At 36.8% G+C, this 22,171-nt stretch overlaps 2 protein-coding genes across 10 annotated transcripts in view; one reads left to right on the top strand and one right to left on the bottom strand.

Moving 5' to 3' along the window:
• Csrp2 (cysteine and glycine rich protein 2) overlaps positions 1-1,289 on the top strand; it is a 29,549-nt gene extending 28,260 nt beyond the window's left edge. For all 6 annotated transcript variants that reach the window (XM_008851999.3, XM_029555543.1, XM_008851991.3 and 3 more), the window contains exons 5-6: positions 225-318; positions 984-1,289. In XM_008851999.3, the coding sequence (XP_008850221.1) occupies positions 225-318; positions 984-1,060 (171 nt within the window). In that variant the 3' untranslated portion in view covers positions 1,061-1,289. The remainder of the gene's footprint in view (positions 1-224; positions 319-983) is intronic.
• Positions 1,290-6,541: 5,252 nt separating this feature from the next.
• Positions 6,542-22,171, bottom strand: part of Zdhhc17 (zinc finger DHHC-type containing 17) — a 69,733-nt gene continuing 54,103 nt past the window's right edge. For 2 of the 4 annotated variants that reach the window (XM_029555528.1, XM_029555524.1), the window contains 7 exons: positions 19,296-19,420; positions 18,309-18,371; positions 14,321-14,414; positions 13,421-13,504; positions 12,130-12,287; positions 11,218-11,312; positions 6,545-9,437 (listed from right to left, as the gene is read on the bottom strand). In XM_029555528.1, coding sequence (XP_029411388.1) covers positions 9,299-9,437; positions 11,218-11,312; positions 12,130-12,287; positions 13,421-13,504; positions 14,321-14,414; positions 18,309-18,371; positions 19,296-19,420 — 758 coding nt within the window. In that variant the 3' untranslated portion in view covers positions 6,545-9,298. Of the gene's footprint in view, positions 9,438-10,022; positions 10,143-11,217; positions 11,313-12,129; positions 12,288-13,420; positions 13,505-14,320; positions 14,415-18,308; positions 18,372-19,295; positions 19,421-22,171 lie in introns of those variants that run through there. The other 2 variants (XM_008851964.3, XM_029555521.1) reach the window with 2 other exon arrangements.

The following is a 22,171-nucleotide window of genomic DNA, read 5'->3' as shown; positions in this document are numbered from 1 at the left end:
CTGCTCTTAGGGAAACGTCTTTCTCAGGTACAGGCCTGTGAATGAAGTTCTGAAGTTCAAAGACAGCCCTTTGTGGGTGGCCAGTTCCAACCTTCTAGCTGAGCCAAACCACAGCAGTCAGGAGCTTGCAGTGGGCTGATCTTCCCCCGCCACTTCTTGCTACGACTAAATCATAACATAGGAAATAAGGCTCTTAAATGTGCTAACACATCTGTCTCTTCCAGCCCTGGCACAAAAACTGCTTCCGATGTGCCAAGTGCGGGAAGAGTCTTGAATCAACAACTCTGACTGAGAAAGAAGGTGAAATCTATTGTAAAGGTAAAATTTGTTTGTGCTATCCATTAGTATCCCACATGACCTATTATTTAATGAAGTATCACTGATCTAAAAATACTTTGGAATCAAAAAGGCATAGCATTATTAGAAAGTGAAGCCCACAGTGTGTTTGACAGGTTAGATTACATTCTGAAGTTCCTATTTAACTCTCCTACACAGTTGGGATTGTGGTGAAATGGTAAGGCACTCTGTCTAGCATTTATGAGGCAGAGTTCCACCCCCAGAACTGCCTATCACAGTCTTCTAACTGCTTTAAGCATAGCAGTATGTGAAGGTAATAGACAATGCATGACTTGGCTGGCTTTCTTGCTTCTAACTTTGCTTTCAAGTGAGGATATTTGTTTTTTGGGGTTTTTTTTTTGTCTTTTTGAGACAGGGTCTCCCTGTAGCCCCAGCTGTCCTGGAACTCACTATGTAGACCAGGCTGGGCTTGAACTCACAGAGATCCGTCTGCCTCTGCCTCCTGAGTGCTGGGATTAAAGGCATGCACCACCATGCCTGGCTCCAAGTGGGGATATTTGTAACAGCACATTTTGTACCTTAAAAAAATTGAACTCGGACAAAGTCAATGGTATTTATGGGAGTTTGCCTTAAACAGTGGTAGAAAAATTAATGAACCTTTACTAACTCTCCCTTTTCTTTCTTAGGATGCTATGCAAAGAATTTTGGGCCTAAGGGATTTGGCTATGGTCAAGGAGCAGGAGCCCTCGTGCATGCTCAGTAAAGGTGTGAACCCAGAACTAAACATCACACACTTAGAATCTGTTCATAATCAAAATATAGATGACCTTCCAACACTAAAGCACTGTGAAACTCTACCAAGAAGTACTGTGTATTACACCCTATGTGTGCATAAGACTAACTTGTAGGAAGACAGCACTGCAATCTCTCACTTTATTTACTAGCATTTTGAAGAGCATGCCTTTTACATTTTAAATAAAATTTCTGCTTCATTTCGGTGTTTGTGGTCTCTTAACCTTTCAGAGGAGCCGCAGTGATTTTAGTTAGTGGAAAATTTGGGTCCTTCTGCTTCATTTGTTAAAGACTCAACCCTATTACCCAGCGGATATAACAGGCTAACATTTGCACTGCAGGTATTGAAAAAAGATGAAAATTTTTTTCCTTATTTTTGGTAATTTCATACACATCCCCTCCCAACCTTGTGTGGTTTTCGGGGGGGGGGCAGTATTTTTTTGTACTCTCCAGCTTTTTTACTTCACTGAGGAACTATTGGCAGGTGACAGCTGCTGGGGGAGGGAGAATCATTCTTTTTAAAGGTGTGACCATTAGTGTTTCTCAAGCTCCAGTGGATGGCCGCAGACCCATGCACATATAGGCAGCACTATTTGGATGTAGTGGTTTATCAGAAGGTCTTTGAAATTGGCAAGAATGCCTCAACTGATGGTTGCCAAGTAATGACCATCAGCATTTCAGATCCTCAGAGTTGGCAGTCGACAGTCCAGCACTGCTTTCCTTCTTGCCCCATTAACAGTCTGGTGGTCTTTTTGAGACAGGGTCTCCCTGTAGCTCCAGCTGTCCTGGAGCTCACTATGTAGACCAACAGAGATCAGAACTCAACAGAGATCTGCCTGCCTCTGCCTCCCAAGTGCTGGGATTCAAGGTGTGCAGGTCTTTTTGAAACAGGGTCTTCCCTGTACCCCAGCTGGCCTGGAACTCTATGTGTACAACAGGCTGGCCTTGAACTCACAGATATCCGCCTGCCTCTGCTCCTAATGCTGGGATTAAAGGCATGCGCCACCACACCCGGCTTTTTGTTACAGGTTTTAAATTACTTTGAGTCATTATAAGTAATTTAATCTGAGGCTTAAATGTAACTTCCACACTTCAGTCTAATGGAGAGGTACAGACTTAACTAAAAACAGGTGTTTTTGTCACTGTTGAAATACTCAGCTTGTCAGGTAGAAAAGGGGCCTTAAATATTTCACTATCCTATCCTAACAGATTTTAGTTATGAGTCACCTTATCCCCCCCCACACACACAGTTGGTAATGCATATCAGTAAATTTGAACCAGCCTCATCTGTGAATATATCTTCATCTTTTCTAAATCCCATTTTCTTGTACTATACTGCTAATTCTGAAAAGCTAAAGAGGTACTTACTGTTTATAGTAAAATAAAAAAGGTGACTGAACTGACTACTGGGTAAAACAATGCTTTTATCACAGCCCCACACAACTTTAGGCATTTTATAAAGCATACCCATTTTCCTGTGAGAGGGGGCCCTTTAGTTTAAGCATACTAGAAAATAGTTAATTGGCAATAAAAAGTAGAATACTTAAGGAACAACTTTCAATCCTATGTGATGGCTTAGGACATGTTCACAATACTCTCACAAGGGAGTGTTACAGATAATTCCATACCTGTAGATGAACGGTGCACACTAGCATACTGAAGATCTGGAGAGCTGAATACTAAAGTAGTTCTCCATGGAAGAAAGCACTAACATTCTAGGGAAACGGTGGACTGGACCTGAAGATCTGAAACTGCTCTCAGAACCCCATCACATTCTCATTAAGGACTCCAAAGAACTTTTTTTTTTTTTCTTTTTGAGACAGGGTCTCCCTGTAGCCCAGCTGGCCTGGAACTTGCTATATAGACCAGGCTAACCTTGAACAGACAAGAGATCGGCCTGTCTCTGCCTCCTGAGTGCTGGGATTAAAGGCATGCACCACCATGCCTGGCTAAAGAACTTAAAAAAAAATTTTTGTACGTGTAAGTGTATTGCCTGTACTGTGCCTGTGGAGGTCAGAAGAGGGAGTCTGATACCCCTGAACTGGAGTTACAGTTGTTAACCATGTGGGTACAGGGAATCAAACCGGGGTCCTCTGCAAGAGCAGCCAGTGTTCTTAACCACTGAGCCAACTATCCAGGCCAGAACTTCGATTTTTTAACTGTTGTATCTGTCAATGTTTTCCATTCAATCTTTTAGACTTTAATTCAGACTTCGAGTAACAAAGGATAGTTATGGGGGAAAGGGGACAAATCTTACCAATTACCAAAGCTTGGTGCTTTGTTGCACAGACCACAGATAGAGATGGAAGCCATTCTGAATTAAGGACACAGCCTAGAGTCCATGGAAACCACAGCTGCTGGAATTTATAGGACTAGAGAGCTATGCAGAGAAAACTATAGATTACACAGAGCACCCCACAAACCCACCTTGCAGACATTCAGCAAATTCCACTGGCTAGCTTTCATAGTGCTGGAAAGTGCTATGCAAGCTATGGAAATCCGTGAATCCTGCTAGTTACAAAACTGGCCTAGCAAGACGTGCCCACTGGTACAATAGTGGCATGAACGTTATGGGAGTAACCATTAAATTCACAAAATGGAGTCCATACCTGATACAAGGCCTAGAAACTTAAGGCTAGGCAGGTCACAGGCCACAGGGGAGAGCCTACTACTATTATTCTGCTAAATAAACAAAGGATTAAACCAACTCTTATACACCCATAGATTAATGCATCTCTCAACTCTCACCAGAAAAGCTTCCTCATGCAACAGCATCACACCCTTAAAACCAACTCTCCCTTCCCCAGTAGCTTCAGTTGCCAGTAGTTCCTCAGCTAGGGTGGGGCTTACCCACTTCTCCTACCCACTCCACAATGGTCATTTATCTAGTTTAAGCTTATGTAGGTCTTGTACATACTGACACAATTGCTGTGAATTCATATGGGTAACTGCTATCTGGAAAAGTTTCCTTGTAGTCATTTATTGAGTCTTTCTGCCCCCTTTTCCAGTGATCCCTGAGCCTTGGAAAGCAAGGGCTTGACATAGGTGATGACAGCTTATACAAGATCCTTCTAAGCCCAAGCCAGACAAAATCCTGCCATATAACTGGGAAAGTGGATAAGAAGCCCCAACCCAAGCTGGGGAACTATTGGTAACCAACAGCTATTGGAAGAGGGAGAGTCAGTTTCTTTAAGGGTGCAATGCTAGGTAGGTTAACCAGTTTCCATGGTTGAAGTGCATTTGGGGACACAAATTTGACTCAATAGGCCTTAAAAAAAATGAAAAACAAAATGAAATCCAGTGGGAGGGCTCTAAGACAGGTGCAGAGATGGAGGGCATGTAAATATCCCATATGAAATTTTCAAAAATTCAATGGAAACAAAAACCTCCAAATCAAATATTATAAGTGAAAACTATGAAATAAAGTGTGATATAAAAATACTAATTACTATTAATGGAAGATTAGACACTGTGAAAAAAAATCCCAAAGTGATAGAAACTTTCTAAACACAGGAAGAGATTAAACAGCAGAGAGCAACGAGCTACATATAAGGCAAGACCAAGTGGCCTGATATATGTACAACGAAAGTGTCTTGAGAAAGGGAAAGGAAAAATATTGAATAACTGGGAAATTTCCAAATCCGATAAAACTATACATCTGTAGATCCAATCACCAGCAGCCAGAATGAACCTTTCTGATGTGAGAATAGTTCTAAAAATATTGCCATCTATTAAAACTGCCAAGTCAGTGGTGACACATATTTGTAATCCTGGCTACTTGAGAACAAGTCAGGTGGAGGCCCCCATAATAAAACTCCCTCTATTTTGTAATGTGTGATGGCAAAGATAAACTTACCTGAGTAAAACCTACCTCAGCAGAACATACAGATCCAAGTTAGAGGCAAGTTTTCTAAGAGCCAGGTCTGGTTCCCTTGAGTTTGTCATTTAGACAACAGGCTGGATATTCTACTTGCAACCACACATTTTTTTTTCCGTGTCTTTTCTGAGACAGGATCTCCCTGTAGTCCTAGCTGGCCTGGAACTATGTAGACCAGGCTGGCCTTGAACTCAGAGATACACCTTCCTCTGCTGGGACTAAAGGTATGCGCCACCACGCCTGGCGTACATATTTTTTAAAAGTCACAAATACATTTAAATTTTCAGAAACACTTCAGGAGTTTGAGGCCTTACTGTCTAACAAGAGCTAAAATGTCATGTCCTGGTATGTACTTTTCCATTTTATAAACTAGAACTCAACATCTGCACAACAGGTATGGCCTACTAATGTGGCAAGGACTAGTAAGGATACAGACACGTAAATAATAAACAGGAGCAAAGTGCCTGGCATGAAAGTACACAGTTTGCTCTATTCTGTAAATACAAGATATTTTTTAACTTGAGATCTAGACAGCTCTGGAGCCATTTTATTCAATATCATAGAGCAATTATGAATTGAATATTAGTCCAACCTGAAAATATTCCTGATTAACACCACTGGCCTTTTTTTGAGGAATATATATGGTTTATGAAAGATTACATTCTTATGGTCAAATTTCTTAATTTTTTTTTAAACTTTTGTCAATTTTCATACAATACAGATTGTATTTTGGTTTTTTTTTTTTTTTTGAGGATGGAGCTGCAATTCAGACCGGCTAGAGGCGACTCCGCCCCATACAATATAGTTTAATGGTAATTAGATTCCCTTCCACATTAACAACAGGAAAGAATCTCCTCATCATTTTTTTGTCTTTTTGAAACAGGGTCTCCCAGTAGCCCCAGCTGGCCTGGAACTCACTATGTAGACCAAGAACTCACAGAGATCCACCTGCCTCTGCCTCCCGAGTGCTGGGGTAATTTTTCTTTTTAAATTTGCAAAGACACTTTCTTTGCCATGCCCACATTCTCAAGTAACTGGGATCAAATTCTGGTACCATTTTCCAATATTTTACTATAATGTCTTTAATTCAACACTTACATTTAAAAGTCAGATTCATACAGTCCCTGAGGATTCTTAGTAAATCCACTGAATCTAAAAATCATAAAGATGTAGTCTTTTTATTAAAAAAAACAAAAAAAAACAAAAAAAAAACAAACCCACAAAAGCTGAGGATGGTGGCACATGGCTTTAATCCTAGCACTCGAGATGCAGAGGCAAGTTGATCTCTGTGAGATTAGATGGGAGGTTTACACAGTGAGGTCTAGCTGAAGCTTCAGGAAGACTGTCTCAAAAAGCAAAGAAACAAACAGGCACCCCGCCCCCCAAACAACAAAAATCACACATACATGCATACACAGGGAACTGGGAATTTTCAGACTACTAACACCACCAATTTGACTTACTTTTGCATCTCTATAATCCTATGCCACTTAACTCACAAGAGAAATGTATAATTTCTTCAGATCACAGACACCATTATGGTTTAATCAATTTCTTTGAAGTGAACTGAGCAAACACACCAAATTTAAGAGTCAATATTTATTCTGATTAATATTTTACAAAATTTTGACAGATTTAATTTATGTGAGGACTAATTTATTAAACACTTTACAAGTTTTTCTTTCCACAGAGTAACACAGTAAGTAGCAAAATAATACTTGGCACAGTTATAAATAAAGAAATATAAAATAAAAAATATCCATAGCTTAAGTAGGATGCTTTTATGCCTAATATTTCAAATAAACTCCTAAAAACAACAAAAATATCAATGAAAAAACTCCAAAGAATTCATGTTCAGAGCTGAGAATGAAGTTCCTGTTTCCTAAAAGTATTTCAATTGAGACAATAGGAACTATTCCCTAATGGACTAGTTACCTTCACACACAGCTTGAGAGCTGGGTTAAATTGGCTCCACACACGACCTACAAAATAATGAAACAGACGCTGCATAGTTGCCTCCTGACCATCTGACAATTCCGTTACAAATTTCACTGGTACTATGAAATGGTTAGTACTAAAAGCATCTCCTTGCAAATATTTCCCATGTAATTATACATTTAGAGGTTTTTTTTTTTAATTTTTTATTTTTGTTTGCTCAACTGAGAGGCATCTCTTTTGCACTGAAAAGAATCTTGTACCACAAAGAAAGAACATGGTAACAACATTCTTATTCAAACTCTGAGAAAACCACCATAGTCTTTGTTGATAAAAATGTATCTGATAAAAATTGCAACTGAGTCTTCATGTGAAGTGACTCAAAATACAAAAATTAAAACAAATTCTAGCATTTTATAAATAACTTTTGAATTTAAAAATTACCTAAAATTTCCCCCCATTATTAGTCAAAACTAGCAGAGACATTTGTACAGTTAACCAATTTTTTACATTCTATGACAAAATGGTACAATGCTATTACCACCCCACACCCATCTCTTCCCTTTTCAAAAATAAAGTACATATGCCAATTCTAATATTAAAACCCTCAGGTACAACAAGGGTAATCTTTTGATATGTTGACTTATGGTCAAAGAAATTACTATATAAAAATGGTAGTACTTGGAAATACTGAACATCAACTATATACACCTTCACTGCTCCTCTTACTAAGGCAGGGGGCAGGTATATCACTAGATTGCTTAATACCTGTAATCTGCACTTTATAGGGAATACTAATTTTACCAAGCATTGGACATGCAGTGAACTTGCAAGGAATAATGCCTATTAACAGCAATATTGAATGTCACTAGAAGCTCATTAATATCTCCCTTTTCGGGGGGGGTTGGACAAAATGAAATGAGCAGCTTTTAAAACACTACTACACAGAGACACAGAGAGAAAACTATTTGATAAATTATTTATATACAGATACACATTCTTTACACTGGTCTAGGATCTGATATCAGCCTGACCTCCCTTCCCCTCTCCCACCCCCCATTCCCTCTCACAGGTTTCCCACAGGTTGCTCGAACCACAGTTTACTACAGCATTTAAGAGGACTACATCAAGTCTCACTGTAAACAATATTCATGGAAGCAGTGACATGAATTCATCATGAGGGCATGGAAATGCTGCAACAAAAATTGATCAGTGCAGCACATTCAATAGTAAAAAAATCTGAAATAGTTTCAGACAATGTTACAAACTTCAAAACATGTTCAATGCTGGAAAAATTAAAATAATCCTGGGCATTAAAATTCTACTTTCTCATAGATCATCTTTTTTTAAAAAAAAGAATATTTCATTAGCTTTTCATTTATTCACATGTGCTATGTACAGAGATCATGCTCCATCTTTAGTTTAAACTTCATTATTTTTCTACAATTTATTTTTCAGTTCAGAATTTAAAAAGAAGCAGATCTGTTTATTTCTGTTACTAAGAATTTTGTGTTAGCTTATTTGTTTTGCTGCTTGTCGAAAATTCACCTCAACTCTTTTAAAAATTGAACTGTTCTGCGCATGAAATTAAATCCTAATTTATGCTTCACTGGACAGTATCTGCTAGTATACATTCTATGCAGTGTATCATGCACTTAGTAGGGCATTAAATTTCAACAAAATAATGTGACTTAGTATACTTACTCATGCAAGTGCTTTATTATCAGACCTTAAGACCTCAGAGCAAGGTTTCTAGAAATTATTTCACTGGACTAAAAATATACCAGCATAGCAACAGCTGATAGAAACAAAACAGCCAGCACACTTTTTGTGAACATTATTTCCTTGTGCCTTAGAAGACACAGTACAGTAGATTTCTAATAAAACCACATGATTTTCATCACAGTATTTACATGTACATCTAAAAATGTACATAATACTAAATCGATCAATTTAAGACAATTCTCCTGGAATTAGATGCAATACTCTTAGTACTGCATAATAAAATTTAGCCATATAACATAAATATAGTCTTAGTTATAAGTGAGCATTTATCATCAGTATACCATTTCTATTAACAGAATAAGTTCACTTTTTTCATGAAAAATGTTATGAGAACAAAACCAAAAAGTTGAGTACATTGTGAATTCCTACATTAAGAACTGTGAAAATTCTTTTTATGATTTTTATTCTTCCCAGAAGTGGCAGTGTGTTCTGTCCATGTTTACTTTTGTTAATAAAAGTGTTGGGAGAGAAAAAAAGAAGACTGTAAAATTCACTGTTAGCCCTACATATAGCATGCTATTTGTTCCAAGGATATGGATTCGAGTGAGAGAGACAGGGACAGACACGATCCTCAGGCACCACTCAGCAATGTTTCGGAGGATAAAGTCGCTGCTACACAAGCTGGTACCCAGATCCTGATATTTGGTCATATTCTATAGTATACTGCCTGGTCCAGTCCACAATAACAGGACGAAAGAGGCCACAGCATCGAAATTCAAAGAAGTCTATAATATTTCTTACACATCCATGGCTAAAAACAGCCCCCCAAAAGAAAAGAAAATTCAGTTAGTACAGGTGACTTAATATGACTTCAATTTAATTTTTTTCTAAGTGTAAAAACTCAAGAAAGAAACTGCTGGCAAAAAAGAACCCCTCTGTCACTACAAATAGACAGGCTTTCTTTCATGGTTCACACAGCTCTGCCAACATTTTATTTTACTCTTTTGCTAACTTAAAACATTATACAAGCATAGTTTAAAGTTACCCAACTTCTTCACTCCAATATTTGATTTTAAAAAACACAAAGAAAAACTTTCTCAATCGCTGGTTTTTTGACAATAAACCAAACTATCTCCAAAATTGAAAAAAATAAAGCAATTATACACATTATTGAATTCGACAATGGACCTGGAAGTAACAATTCATAAAAAGAAATGTCAGGATCAGTTCACAGACTTTAAAAAATTTTTTTTAATTTATTTTTATTTTATGTGTACGAGTGTACTGCCTGTATGTAGTGAGGGCACCTGTGTCATGCAATGCTGTGGAGGTCAGAAGAGGGTATCGGATTCCCCTGGATGGAGTTAAGAATGGTTCGTAGCCACCATGTGGATGCTGGGAATTGAACCTGGGTCCTCTGCAAGAGCAGTCAGTGCTCTTAACCGCTAAGCCATCTCTCCAGTCCCAAGTTCAGAGACTTCTAAGACTTCAACAAGACTCTTGGAAAAAATTCTACCTGTAGGAAATTTATTTTAATGTAAAGGTTTGCCACCCTTCCAGAAGTTTGCAATAATTAATAATAATATAAAAGCTTGATGGTAAGTTATAGCTAACATAAAACTCAATTTTTAAGTATTTCATGTAATTAGGGCATTGCTACTTTTAAGCATCAGGCTATAGGTAGATTTTTAAAATATTAGATTTGGGCCAGGCATGGTGGCACATGCATTTAACCCCAGCACTTGGGAGGCAGAGGCAGGCAGATCTCTGTGAGTTCGAGGTCAGCCTGGTCTACACAGAGAGCTCCAGGCCACCTGGGGCTACAGGGAAACCCTGTCTCAAAAAGACCAAAAATAAAATAAAACATTAAATTTAAAAGCATATATTTATACTCAGTTAATATGATGAATTCTATGTTATGAAGAACTAGCCAATGCTTCTACAGAAATCTTAAATTCAGGTTGGAAGGATGGCTCAGTGGTTAAGAGCACTGTCTGCTCTTGCAGAGGACCCAGGTTTGGTTCCCAGCACCCACATAGCAGTTAATAACCATCCAAAATTCTAGTTCCAGAGGAATCCGATGCCCACTTCTGACCTCCCAGGCTTTGCATGACATGGGTACACTTACATAAATGCAGGCAATACACTCATACACATAAAAAATTTTAAAAAAGAAATCTTGGCCTGGAGAGATGGCTCAGCGGTTAGGAGCACTGACTTCTCTTGCAAAGGACCTGGGTTCAAATCCCAGCACCCACACTGTGGCTACGAACTGTCCTTAACTCCAGTTCCAGGGGAATCCGACGCCCTCTTCTGACCTCCGTGGCATTGCACAACATGGGTGCACTCACATACATGCAGGCAATACACTCATACACATAAAATAAAAATAATAAAAAATTTAAAAAAGAAGAAATCTTAAATTCATTAACACTTAAAAACTAGTCTACATACTGGAAAGTCAAATTTCGTCTATTGTTGCCACACCTACAGAAAGCACTTCCCTTTGATATATTCAACAGATAATCTTGACAATGCTTACTAAGGAAACATAAGAAAGAAAAATATTGAGTTTATAAATATGTACATACTTAAATGGACTTTCAATAGATGTTGTTGTGACTTTAAAGTGCTTATATCTTCTGGCATTCATTCTTTCATTTGTGGTAATACCTAAACACGAAATCTAAGAGGAAAGAAAAAGTAGCCTGTTATTCTTTCTAAATATCTTACATTTAAAAAACAAAGATTCTCAAGAAGACTAGCATGGAATGAAAAATGATGCAATCTGGTTTTCTTTTCCATAAGAAGATCAAGCCAATTTACACAGTAGCATTGAAACTGAGAAAAGTAGCCAATTAAATACAAAAAAATATGAAAAAACATTACTTAATATTCTGCACATAACAAACACTGTGTATACAGAAAGCCTTTCCAATGAGTGGCACAGCCTATAATCCTAGCAGTCAGGAAGCTAAGGCAGGGAGATCTCAAATTCAGGGTCAGTATGGTCTACTTAGTGTGATACTGTCTCAAAAGGGGGGGGGGGATGAGAGTATTCCTTAAAGATTTTTGAATAAATACTAACATTTGTATATAATAAAATAGTATCATTAAAATGAACACAAAATTAATGGCATCACAATCTAGCTCACACATGTCCAACTGCACATATCTGAATCAGGATTAGGAATAAAAGTTTTTGCTGAAGGCAGAATGAGAAAACAAAGAGGCAGAAATGGAAAGCAAATAAAAAATAAAATTGGTTCTTAACAAGCCAGGGTGATTAGCAAAAGACAGTATTATCTCTTTTTGGTTTTTTAGACAGGGTCTCCCTGTAGCCCCAGCTGGCCTCAATCTCACTGAGATCCACCTGTCTCTGCCTCTGCCTCCTGAATGCTGGGATTAAAGGTGGCACCACCACACCTGGCTATATATTATCTCTAAAAGAGTTTTTAAGAGTTTCATAGTTAACATACCAAGAACAAAGCACTTGTACACACCTGGTACATCTGACACATGAGTAACACAGCTACCCACATAAAATGAAATACACTGTTCAGAAACATCCAAAACATCCAAGGTGAACATGTGGCAATCTGAGTAATATAGGTCCAAAATCCATCCTTGGTGTAAGTGGTCTCACAGTGAAGGCCCCAGTCTGAAAATAGAAGACACTTGACTCACATTTACTCAGTCATCATCACCTAGTGTGTTGACATCACTTAGAAAACACAGCTAACAGTCTAGATTTAATTCATGACATATAACAGTAATTTTTAATGATAATAATTCCATAATATAGTAATGAAGAAAACTGCCAAAGAACTAGAAAAGCAGCTGCCAAACTTAAAAAGAAATCAGTGTACATTAAAAACAAATGGATTTATTAGACTGGTATTACACACTCTCAATACTAAGAACATTTTCTTAAAACAAGATAAACAAGAGAGTCTTTTGTGGGTGGGAAGAAAATGGGGGGAGGGAGTCATATAACTCAGTAAGGCAGGATTTTCCTACACGAAATCTGGTATAAAGGACTACTGACACACATGACTCTTACTGGTATGAAAGTGACCTCTACTAGGTATGCTGATCCAGAAATTGGGTGAGGCTCTTTGACCGCATCTTTTTCTTAATCTATTTTGGGAGGCAGCCTCCTTTTATTTACTACTATTTCTGAAGAGGAGGATCAAGAAATAGTTCTTCCAAGATTTATTTTAAACAAGGTTCTAAAACATGTTTATGCTATACCTTACCAAGGCCCAAAGCACAGAAACTAATATCTTCATTTAAACTTTTAAAGGCACTAAACCCATACAAAATGAATGGCAACTCACCTTTAAAAAGTAACTTCTGTTACCTACTAATATTTCTCAATAGGCAATAATTATACCTTACTTTTGAAAATATTTTAAGTTCTACACAAACAACTCTAAGTATATTTAACTGTTTGTTAAAGAAAAGGAACTAGCACAATCACAGAATCTACTTGAGTAAAGCAAGCACATGATGGAAAATGTTGGTGTATTTTACCCAGAAGCTTTTCAAAGCTTACTAAACCAACAAAGAACATACACATCAAAAGGTGGCTAACTGTTCACTGTTTGCTTGTACTGTATACTGAACATGTTTGGTAGATCTTCATTTTATTTTTTTCCTTTATGCTTCATTAGGTGCCCTAAACCGTAATTTTTTGTTAAGACTTTTGTCATTACATTAATTTGCTAATACAGTAAATATAATTATTGCAAACATTAATGTTTTAAGAAGGCAAAAACTAATTGTACTCACAAGAAATACAACCATAAATCATCCAGCAGATCATAAAAAGCAAGAAGAATAGGTAGCCCATAAAGTATCTATGGTTGCCTGCACCTAAAACAACACAGAAGCAATTCTTTTCAGCTAAGAAAAAACAACTGGTAATACACCTTTGGGGGTATGCTATGAAAGGTGTGATACAACTTGGACAATTACATATATTATTTATTTTGTAAAATGGCTTTCAAGAAAATGTTTTAATAATTTTAAAATAAGAATGCTTGCAATTACACACATGATGTGATGACAGCAATGATGTCCATTCTGAAGGCAAGGGAGTCCCAAGAATTACACCAAACGCACTAATGACTTTCAGTCCTAGTCTTTGTCATGTGAAAGTCACAATATCTCTGTTCCATTTTACAATCCCAGATTTTCAAATGTTTCTCTCAAGTCAAGCAGTCTCTGTAACGTTTCCCTTCTGTTATCTCTTAAAATTTCCAAAGTCATCCTAAGAGTTAGCTCATCTCCTCAGACTGCACCATCAGCACCAAGGTATTATGTAGTTGCTATCTGTCATTCTCTGCCTCTGCACACAACATCTTTTCAAGTATTATTATTGCCTTACTTTCTCCAATTTATATTTGCCTCATCAGATGAATTTCATTGTTACTCAATGGAGAAAGCAGGGCAGGTAGGTGACCAGAGAATGCTTAGAGAAACATCAGGCATTTCCAGGCAGATTTTTTTTTTAAATGACCACCACCCATCATACATGCACCTCTATGAGTTGCTGTATAGACAATCAGAAGATAGTTTAGGGGATATAGGCTGTGAGAATAACTTTCCATTAACTACTTTAACATTTATTGTACATTATTAATTGCTTAGATTAAATGAACAACTTAAATGAACTGCTACATAACTTACCTACACAGTTACCCACCCATGGGCAATGATGATCAAATTTTGCTATACAGCGGTTGCACACACCACAATGTTTGGACCTCACTGGTTTCCGAATCTGTTAACAGGCACATTAAAGGATTATGAAAGACACTGTATATAGGAAAGAAAAGCTGAACATTTATATGCTCAGAATACAACTGTGAAAAACATGGAACTATAAATTTTGATAATTATACCAAGGTTTCCAGTTTCCAAATCAATAAATAAATTTACTATTCTTTTGTTTAAAAGAAAAATAACTATAGTACCAAACACTTTAAGAAGGTAAAACCAGCCAGGCATTGTGGCACATGCCTTTAATCCCAGGACTCAGGAGGCAGAGGCAGGTGAATCTCTGTGAGTTCAAGGCCAACCTGGTCTATGTAGCAAGCTCCAGGTCAGTTGAGGCTATAGGGAGACCCTGTCTCAAAAAAAAAAAAACAAAACAAACAAAAAGGCAAAACTATTCCATAATATAAACTCTTACAAATAAAAAATAAGGGGTTGGAGAGATGGCTCAGCAGTTAAGAGCACTGGCTGCTCTCGTAGAGAACCTGGGTTCGGTTCACAGCACCCACAAAGCAGCTGACAACCATCCGTAACTCTAGTTCCAGGGGATCCAACACCTTCTTCTGACCTCCACGAGCACTGCATGACATGAATACATTTATATACCGGTAGACAATACACTCGTATACATAAATATAAATTAAAAAAAAATTTTAGGCTGGGTGTCGTGGCACACGCCTTTAATCCCAGCACTCAGGAGGCAGAGGCAGGCGGATCTCTGAGTTCAAGGTCAGCCTGGTCTACATAGTGAGTTCCAAAACAACTGGGGCTACATGGAGACCCTGTCTAAAAAAGACCCCCCCCGCCTAAAAAATAATTAATTAAAAAAATAAAAAAGAATGGAGCAGAATCATTAATTTACAAAAGTTAGTAACTAAGGTCATAATTTTTGTTGTAATACTGGGGACTGAACCTAGGACATCACATATACCAGACAAATGTTCTACCAATGAGCTAGATCTCCAAAATTAACTAAGAATTAAAGAACAATTTTATATGTTAGAGTAAATTGTAATATTTAATTCATAGTCTTCAAGTTTCTAAATAATAAAAACATTACTCTCTAAACTATATGAAGGCTCATCTCATTAATGGTCATGATACTGGTTGTTGTTTAATAAGTTTCTTTTGGTAAAAGGAAGGTCACATTAGAACTGTGAAAGATAACTTTTAAGATTGAAATTATTTATGAAAATATTTTCCCCCAATTAACAAATTCAGCAAGAAACAGTAATTTCTCTTTAAGTGCCACCTGAAATTTCAAATTAAGGTTCAGCACTTCCCCTCTTGGAACTGATGATCGTATCTAAGAAAGCAGATGCTTACAGTTTAATATAGTCGCTGCTGTTCAAAAAACAAACTACACACAGACACACACATGCCATTATTTTGGTTTTGACAGGCTCTAAAAAGTGGATGTTTTATGAATGTCTTCAAATGCTACTTTAATCTATATTATGTATGCTAATTCAGTCAAGGGAATGCAAAAACTTATTGGCAATCTTCAAAGGGTTGTAACTTGAATGTTGGATTTATGACAAGAGCTAGAGTTACTAACCTACAACAGAAATAAATTTCATAATGTCTTTCATTGGTCATATTGGTGTTTCAATAAAAACACTACCATTTCCCCAAGGTTATAGACTGTTTCTGAGGTACCAAGAAAAGGTAGACTGCAGTTCTTATACCATCAAAAATGATCTGTGGACCAAAGGATGAGCTGTTCACAGATGTGAGACTAAATATATTAGGGAAAATAGTAGAAAAACTACCCCGCTTCCAGTACTCAGCTGTATTTTCCCTTGAGCAACACCACTTACAATCTGAGCAAGAGTAGCCAATTAAAATGTGAGGTGGTCTCAAAGTTCTTGCACACAGCAGTATCCTAGACTTGTTACCAATGTGAAATATTTCTAGAAAGTTCTGATGAACATGTCTTCTTAGGAACTTATCTCTTTTCGAAGTAAAATCTACCCATACAATGACAACTAGGTCTTTGAGCTAAATCATTTTATCATAGAATATGTTCTTTACAATGAGTTATCTATCCAGAAGTACATGGTTTATAACATAAGTGATAATAAAAAGTATATGTCATGATGACAAAAAGCCTTAATCTTATCATCAGTTATTTAACTAGAAACTGCTATCTGTATTGAGTGACTGTATTATTTGTATGTCATATGGAAGTACATGCACAGTGTACACTTGATTTTGTGTTATAGGCTATCTCCACAGAATAGAGATGTATCAAATAATTTTAAAAAATAGTCAAAAGTTATCCTTTGTAAAACACAGAAAACAAAACTTTTTAAAAGAATTCCTGAATGTGCAAATAAGTCTAGTCAGTGTCCTTAAATCACTACCAAAAGGAAAACAATGCATATTTCTGACACTCAAAATTACAAATTAAGAATTAAGGCTATGCTTCAAAATCTTGTTCCACAAGCTTAAGGTAAGTCAACTATTTTATTGACTTATTTACTATCATGCATTACTTAATAACAAGACATTAGTTTATTTGCCTCGTCGGTCCTCTGCAGGTACTGCACAACGCGCGTACACTTACATACATGCAGGTATTAACACTCATACAAATAAATAAAAAAATATATTTTTTTTGAGACAGGGTCTCCCTGTAGCCCCAGCTGGCCTTGAACTCATTATGTAGACCAGGATGGCCTTGAACTCACAGAGACCCACCTGCCTCTGCTGGGACTAAAGGCCATGCCCGGCAAAAATAATTTTAAAAGAGGTCTACAAGAAAATAAAAATTCGTATTACTATAATTAATCATAAATATTGCTTTAATGTATCTTTATGTGCAACTTGATTGAAAACCACTACTTTTAAATTTAATAATGTAGTGTCCAAAGCTGCAGACACTCTCAGATAAATATAGATTGTATTTTGTTAGAAGGCTATGTTGTTTGAAAAACTATCAACTGAATTTTTTTTTTTTTTTCCTTTTTCAGAAAGGGTCTCCCTGTAGTCCCAGCTGTCCTGGAACTCTCTATGTAGATCAGGCTGGCCTTGAACTCAAGAGATTCACCTGCCTCTGCCTCCCAAGTGCTGGGATCAAAGGTGTGTGCCACCATGCCTGGCTCAACTAAATTTTTACACTGTGACTTTTTTTTTCCTTTGTGGTCTTTTTGAGACAAGGTCTCCCTTTAGCCCCAGCTGGCCTACAACTATGTAGACTAGGCTGGCCTTGAACTCACAGGGATCCACCTGTCTCTGCCTCCCTAGTGCTGGGATTAAAGGCCTGTGCCACATGCCCCGCTACACTGTGAGTTTTAAATTCAAGAAGAAATATTCTTAAACTGTAGTTAAAATTACTATGAATCACAGCAAACTTTCGGTTTTAAATATTACTAATTTTTTTAACTGAGTTACATTTTAAACAATATTCTATTCATCATTTTAGTTTATGTGTATGACTGTACTGCCTGCATTTATGTTAAGTGCACCCATATCATGTAATGCCGGAGGAGGTCAGAAGAGGGATCGAATCCCCTGAAACTGGAGTTTGAATGGTTGTTACCCACATGTGGGTGCAAGGGTAGCTGGTGCTCTTAACTGTTTGAACCATCTCCCCAGCCCCAAGTTACATCGATAAGAGATTTAAAAAAGAGTGAGAATGAGTTTGAGTAAGTGGACTTCTGAAGCACAGCCAAAGTCTACTACTAAGAGATCACCCACACGGGAAAGAAATGTTCTTTGATCACTTTCCTCTTACACCAGACTAAGCAATACTTGGAAGGAATGCAGGAGGAAAGGGAAGAAGGTAGTGAAGCTTCACTCAGAACAAGGAATTCTTTTTGTTTCCTATACCCAACACCTCTGTGTGTGCTACTCAAGAGGAAGAAATGGGAGAGAGGAAAAAAAGAAAAAATACTACCAAGCAGGTACTGCAGAATATACTGAGGTCCAGACTTCCAGTCTCTGCAAGTTCAACTATAGTCTGCGAATTAAAAAAGTAAATATTTGATTCAAAGTTGAATAATGCTCACAATTCTTTTGCCATCACTATGAATCAATAAACAGGATCTCATCTTTGATTTCCCAACATTTTAAAGCTCAGAATAAGAAATGAAATCTTTATTCATTTAGTTCTGTTATTTCATTACAACATGATTACTGAGGAGCTTCAGAGTCGTAATTTCTATGAAGTTTCCCCTAAAAGGGAACAGAATATAGAAACTGGTACTGCCAATTAATTGTGGAATGATTCATCAAGAGCTGTTTGGTTTTTAAACAGCTTTCTGGTTTTGCTGTTTTGTTTCTTCAGGTAGGGTCTTACGTAGTCCAGGTTAGCCTCAAACCTGCTATGTAGCTACTCTGGCTTTGAAGTCTTGTTCCTCCTACTAACACCCCTGAATGCCAGAGTTACATGACTACATGGCCACACCCAGCTAAAATAGCTCTTAAAATAATTTAAAATGCCTATGCCTAGTCCGTTTCTTTACCTACAGAATATATGAATTTAGCTTCAGGCATCTGTGTCATAGGAAAAAGAGGCCCTGTGTCAGTCATACAGAAGTGCTTTAGCTACTGGATGGTGTATCCACCTGCACTATCTGTTGGTTTACTGGCCTTCTAGTTTAACATGTTATTCAACAAACATTTTCTAGATGGTTGAAGAGATGTTTCAGATACTACATTCACCCCTGAAAGCAATCACAGTAGCCTTGATAAAGAAATGTTAAATCATAAGATGCCACAGAACTATAGGGACAAGCATAACAAGAGCTCTAGGGTAAGCACCACAGAATATATATATTAACTCAATTTTGCCTGCAACTTCTTTGATTCTGAGTTCCTTCTTTCTTACTCCAAACCTGCTATTAACACTGATACTCCCAGCAGTTAACCAGTTCTTTGCTACCTTTTTCTTTTGTTCTTCTGTAGCTTTAATAATCCCTGGATCTGATTTCCAAGATTTTCCAAAATTGTAGAAAAGTGCAACACTATTGGCAAGGAAGGGAAGATGAATAAATAAAAAGTTGAGATGTACCTAAAGTTAAGGAATCTAAAGAAGCAACAATAAGTAAGTTTTTGTGTATAAATCTATAATCCATAATTTTATACATAAGAACATCTAGGGCTGGAAACATGGCTTAGTGGTTATAAGCACTGACTACTCTTGCAGAGGAACCAGGTTCAGTTCCTAGGATCTGCATGGCAGCTAACAACCACAGAAAACTACAGTTCCAGGGAACCGAGGCCCTCTCCTGGCTTTTGTGGGCATTGTATGACATGGGTGCACTTATATACACATGTAGGCAAAACACTCATACACATAAAATTTAAATAAATAAAATTTAAAAAAGAACATCTACTGACTGAAAATTGAAAGTTTTATAAATCAAAATATACTTTCCTATAGTGTTCATAACTAAGCACAAAAAGTAAAAATATGATTTTTCCAATAAAATTTAAATCACACAGCCTTACTTTAAATGTCATTCAACTGATTTAAAAATTCAGTGAATAAAAAAAAATCAGTGAATAGATTAAGTGATATTTCTTTTGACAAAAGTGAAGGGATTTTCATATTTAAAGTCAGACATACACTTTTCTTCATGTACCAAATTATTTATAAATCCATCAAAGTCTTTAGCTACCAATGTTGGTTAGCTTTGTCAACTTGACACACCTAGAATCACCTGAGAAGAGTCTCAATGAGAGACTGTCTACACTGGGTAGGCCTGTGGGTACCTCTGTGGGGACTAGCTTAAGTCAATTAATGCAGGAAGACCCAGCTCACTGTGGACAAGCACCATTCCCTAAGCATGGGGTCCCTAACTACACAAAAGGAGCACAAGCAAGCAAGAAAGCGAGTATGTGTGCATTCACTTTTCTCTGCTCCTGACTGTAGATGTGACATAATCAGCTGTCTCAAACACCTGCCTCAAGGGAAATTATGTCCTTTGCTTTTTATGAACACATTCAAGATTATGTTAATTTTAGGAAACATATTTATACACCTTCTTAAAACAGCAATGTTCTTTGTCCACAATTTTTCTACTTAATGAAAATACAACAAATGCACTTAGCATTTATAAATATACATGAAGAATCAAAAACTATTTTAAATATTATAAAAACGGTTGCTTGAGCAATACATTCCTGAGATATAGAATATCTGGTTTATTCAACAGCATTTTAAGATATTATATGAGTACAATTAACACATAACATGCTGAAAGGTTTGCAACATTAGCACATATACACAGTTTATATTTCTCATGAAACACAAAGAAAAAAAAAAAAGAACACCCTGAATCAAAGAATCCTACATCTGTTGGGTAAATACCAAAATACCAAACAACCACATAAAATACAAAAGAAGCAAAGAGGAAAAATACTAGTTATCAGCACCTGCTATATTCATGTGATTTCTCTTTTCAAATTTGCTATGTTTCCTCTTTACCTTTATCATCCTTATTTCATGAAATATAGAGGTAGAGCCAGCAAAGGGTAGGTAAGAAGTCACACGTTCAGCTTCTAACAGCTGTTCAGTTCTTTTAAAAGCAGAACTTGGTAAATGTCATGTGCAAAGTATGCTGGATTATCCAGGAGTAGCTACTCTACCGAGTCTCACAGTTTCACAAAGGAGTTTTCACGGAAAGATACAGCCTGGATTCAACAAACTGAGGGCCAGCTAGCAGCTCAGCATATGACTAGACCGAAAGGGCTATTTAGGGGCTGCAGAGATGGCGCAGCAGTTAAGAGCACTGGCTGCTCTTATAGAGGACCCAGGTTCAGTTCCCAGCACCTACACAGCGGCTAACAACCATCTTTAACTCTAGTTCCAAGGGATAGAATGTCCTCGTCTGGCTTTGCATGCACGGGTGCACTTACATACATACAGGCAAAACACCCATATACATTAAAATAAATAATAAAATAAAATAACAAATAATAAAGGATTATTTAGGAATTAGGTATCTGATGAATGTAAAAATATTTCTTCACTTGTCCTTTAAATAAATCAGGTTATCTTTAAATGGGAATTTGATCTTAACTTTGGAAGTAAGTTAAAAAGCAAAAATTTGAAATTAGATTTTAAAATAATAAATGTCTACACATAGCATTGTTAAAATAAAAAATTAGAGAAAGTTAGAAAGCTCTAAAAGTAGTGCACAGAGACCAAAATATAATCTTCAAATAACTACAGTTGGTTTTGATATTTTACGCTTTTAAAAAGTATAATTGGCAGCCAGGCATGGTAGCATATGCCTTTAGTCCCAGCACTCAGGAGGTAGAAGCAAGAGGATCAAGGCCAGTCTTGGTTACATGGCAAGTTTGAAGCTAGCCTAGACTCAAAGAGACCCTGCCTCAAAAACAGAACACAACAAAACAATAAAACAAAACAAATCTGACTAAAGTGAAACCAAAAATTTACTAAAACTGAACAGTTTAGTATTAGAAAAACAGTATTAGAAAAATACGCACCATTGAAAACATCATTTTTAAAAGCAATGTTTTGGAAAAAAGAATAGACATTTATAAAATATGCCTTTATCATAAAACCTTATTAAATAAACTTTTTCTACATGAAAATAGCAAAAATTGACATTGGCTTCATTCTTTGACAGGTACATGTGACCTAAAAATTCAAAGTATCTAGTTTTGAAAAAGTACATTGATAATTTGGTGATGCTTGTTACAGCACTGCATATTTTCACTGAAGCCAAAGAGATTTAGTATCTTTAAGAGATTAAGTGCAGCGTACTAAGTGAAATAAATTGTGAGGTT

This window comes from Nannospalax galili, unplaced genomic scaffold, assembly GCF_000622305.1.
Source record: "Nannospalax galili isolate Female #2095 unplaced genomic scaffold, S.galili_v1.0 scaffold390, whole genome shotgun sequence".
Classification (NCBI taxonomy): domain Eukaryota; kingdom Metazoa; phylum Chordata; class Mammalia; order Rodentia; family Spalacidae; genus Nannospalax; species Nannospalax galili.
Note: the sequence above shows the minus strand (reverse complement) of the source record. Positions and strands in the feature narration are given on the sequence as shown.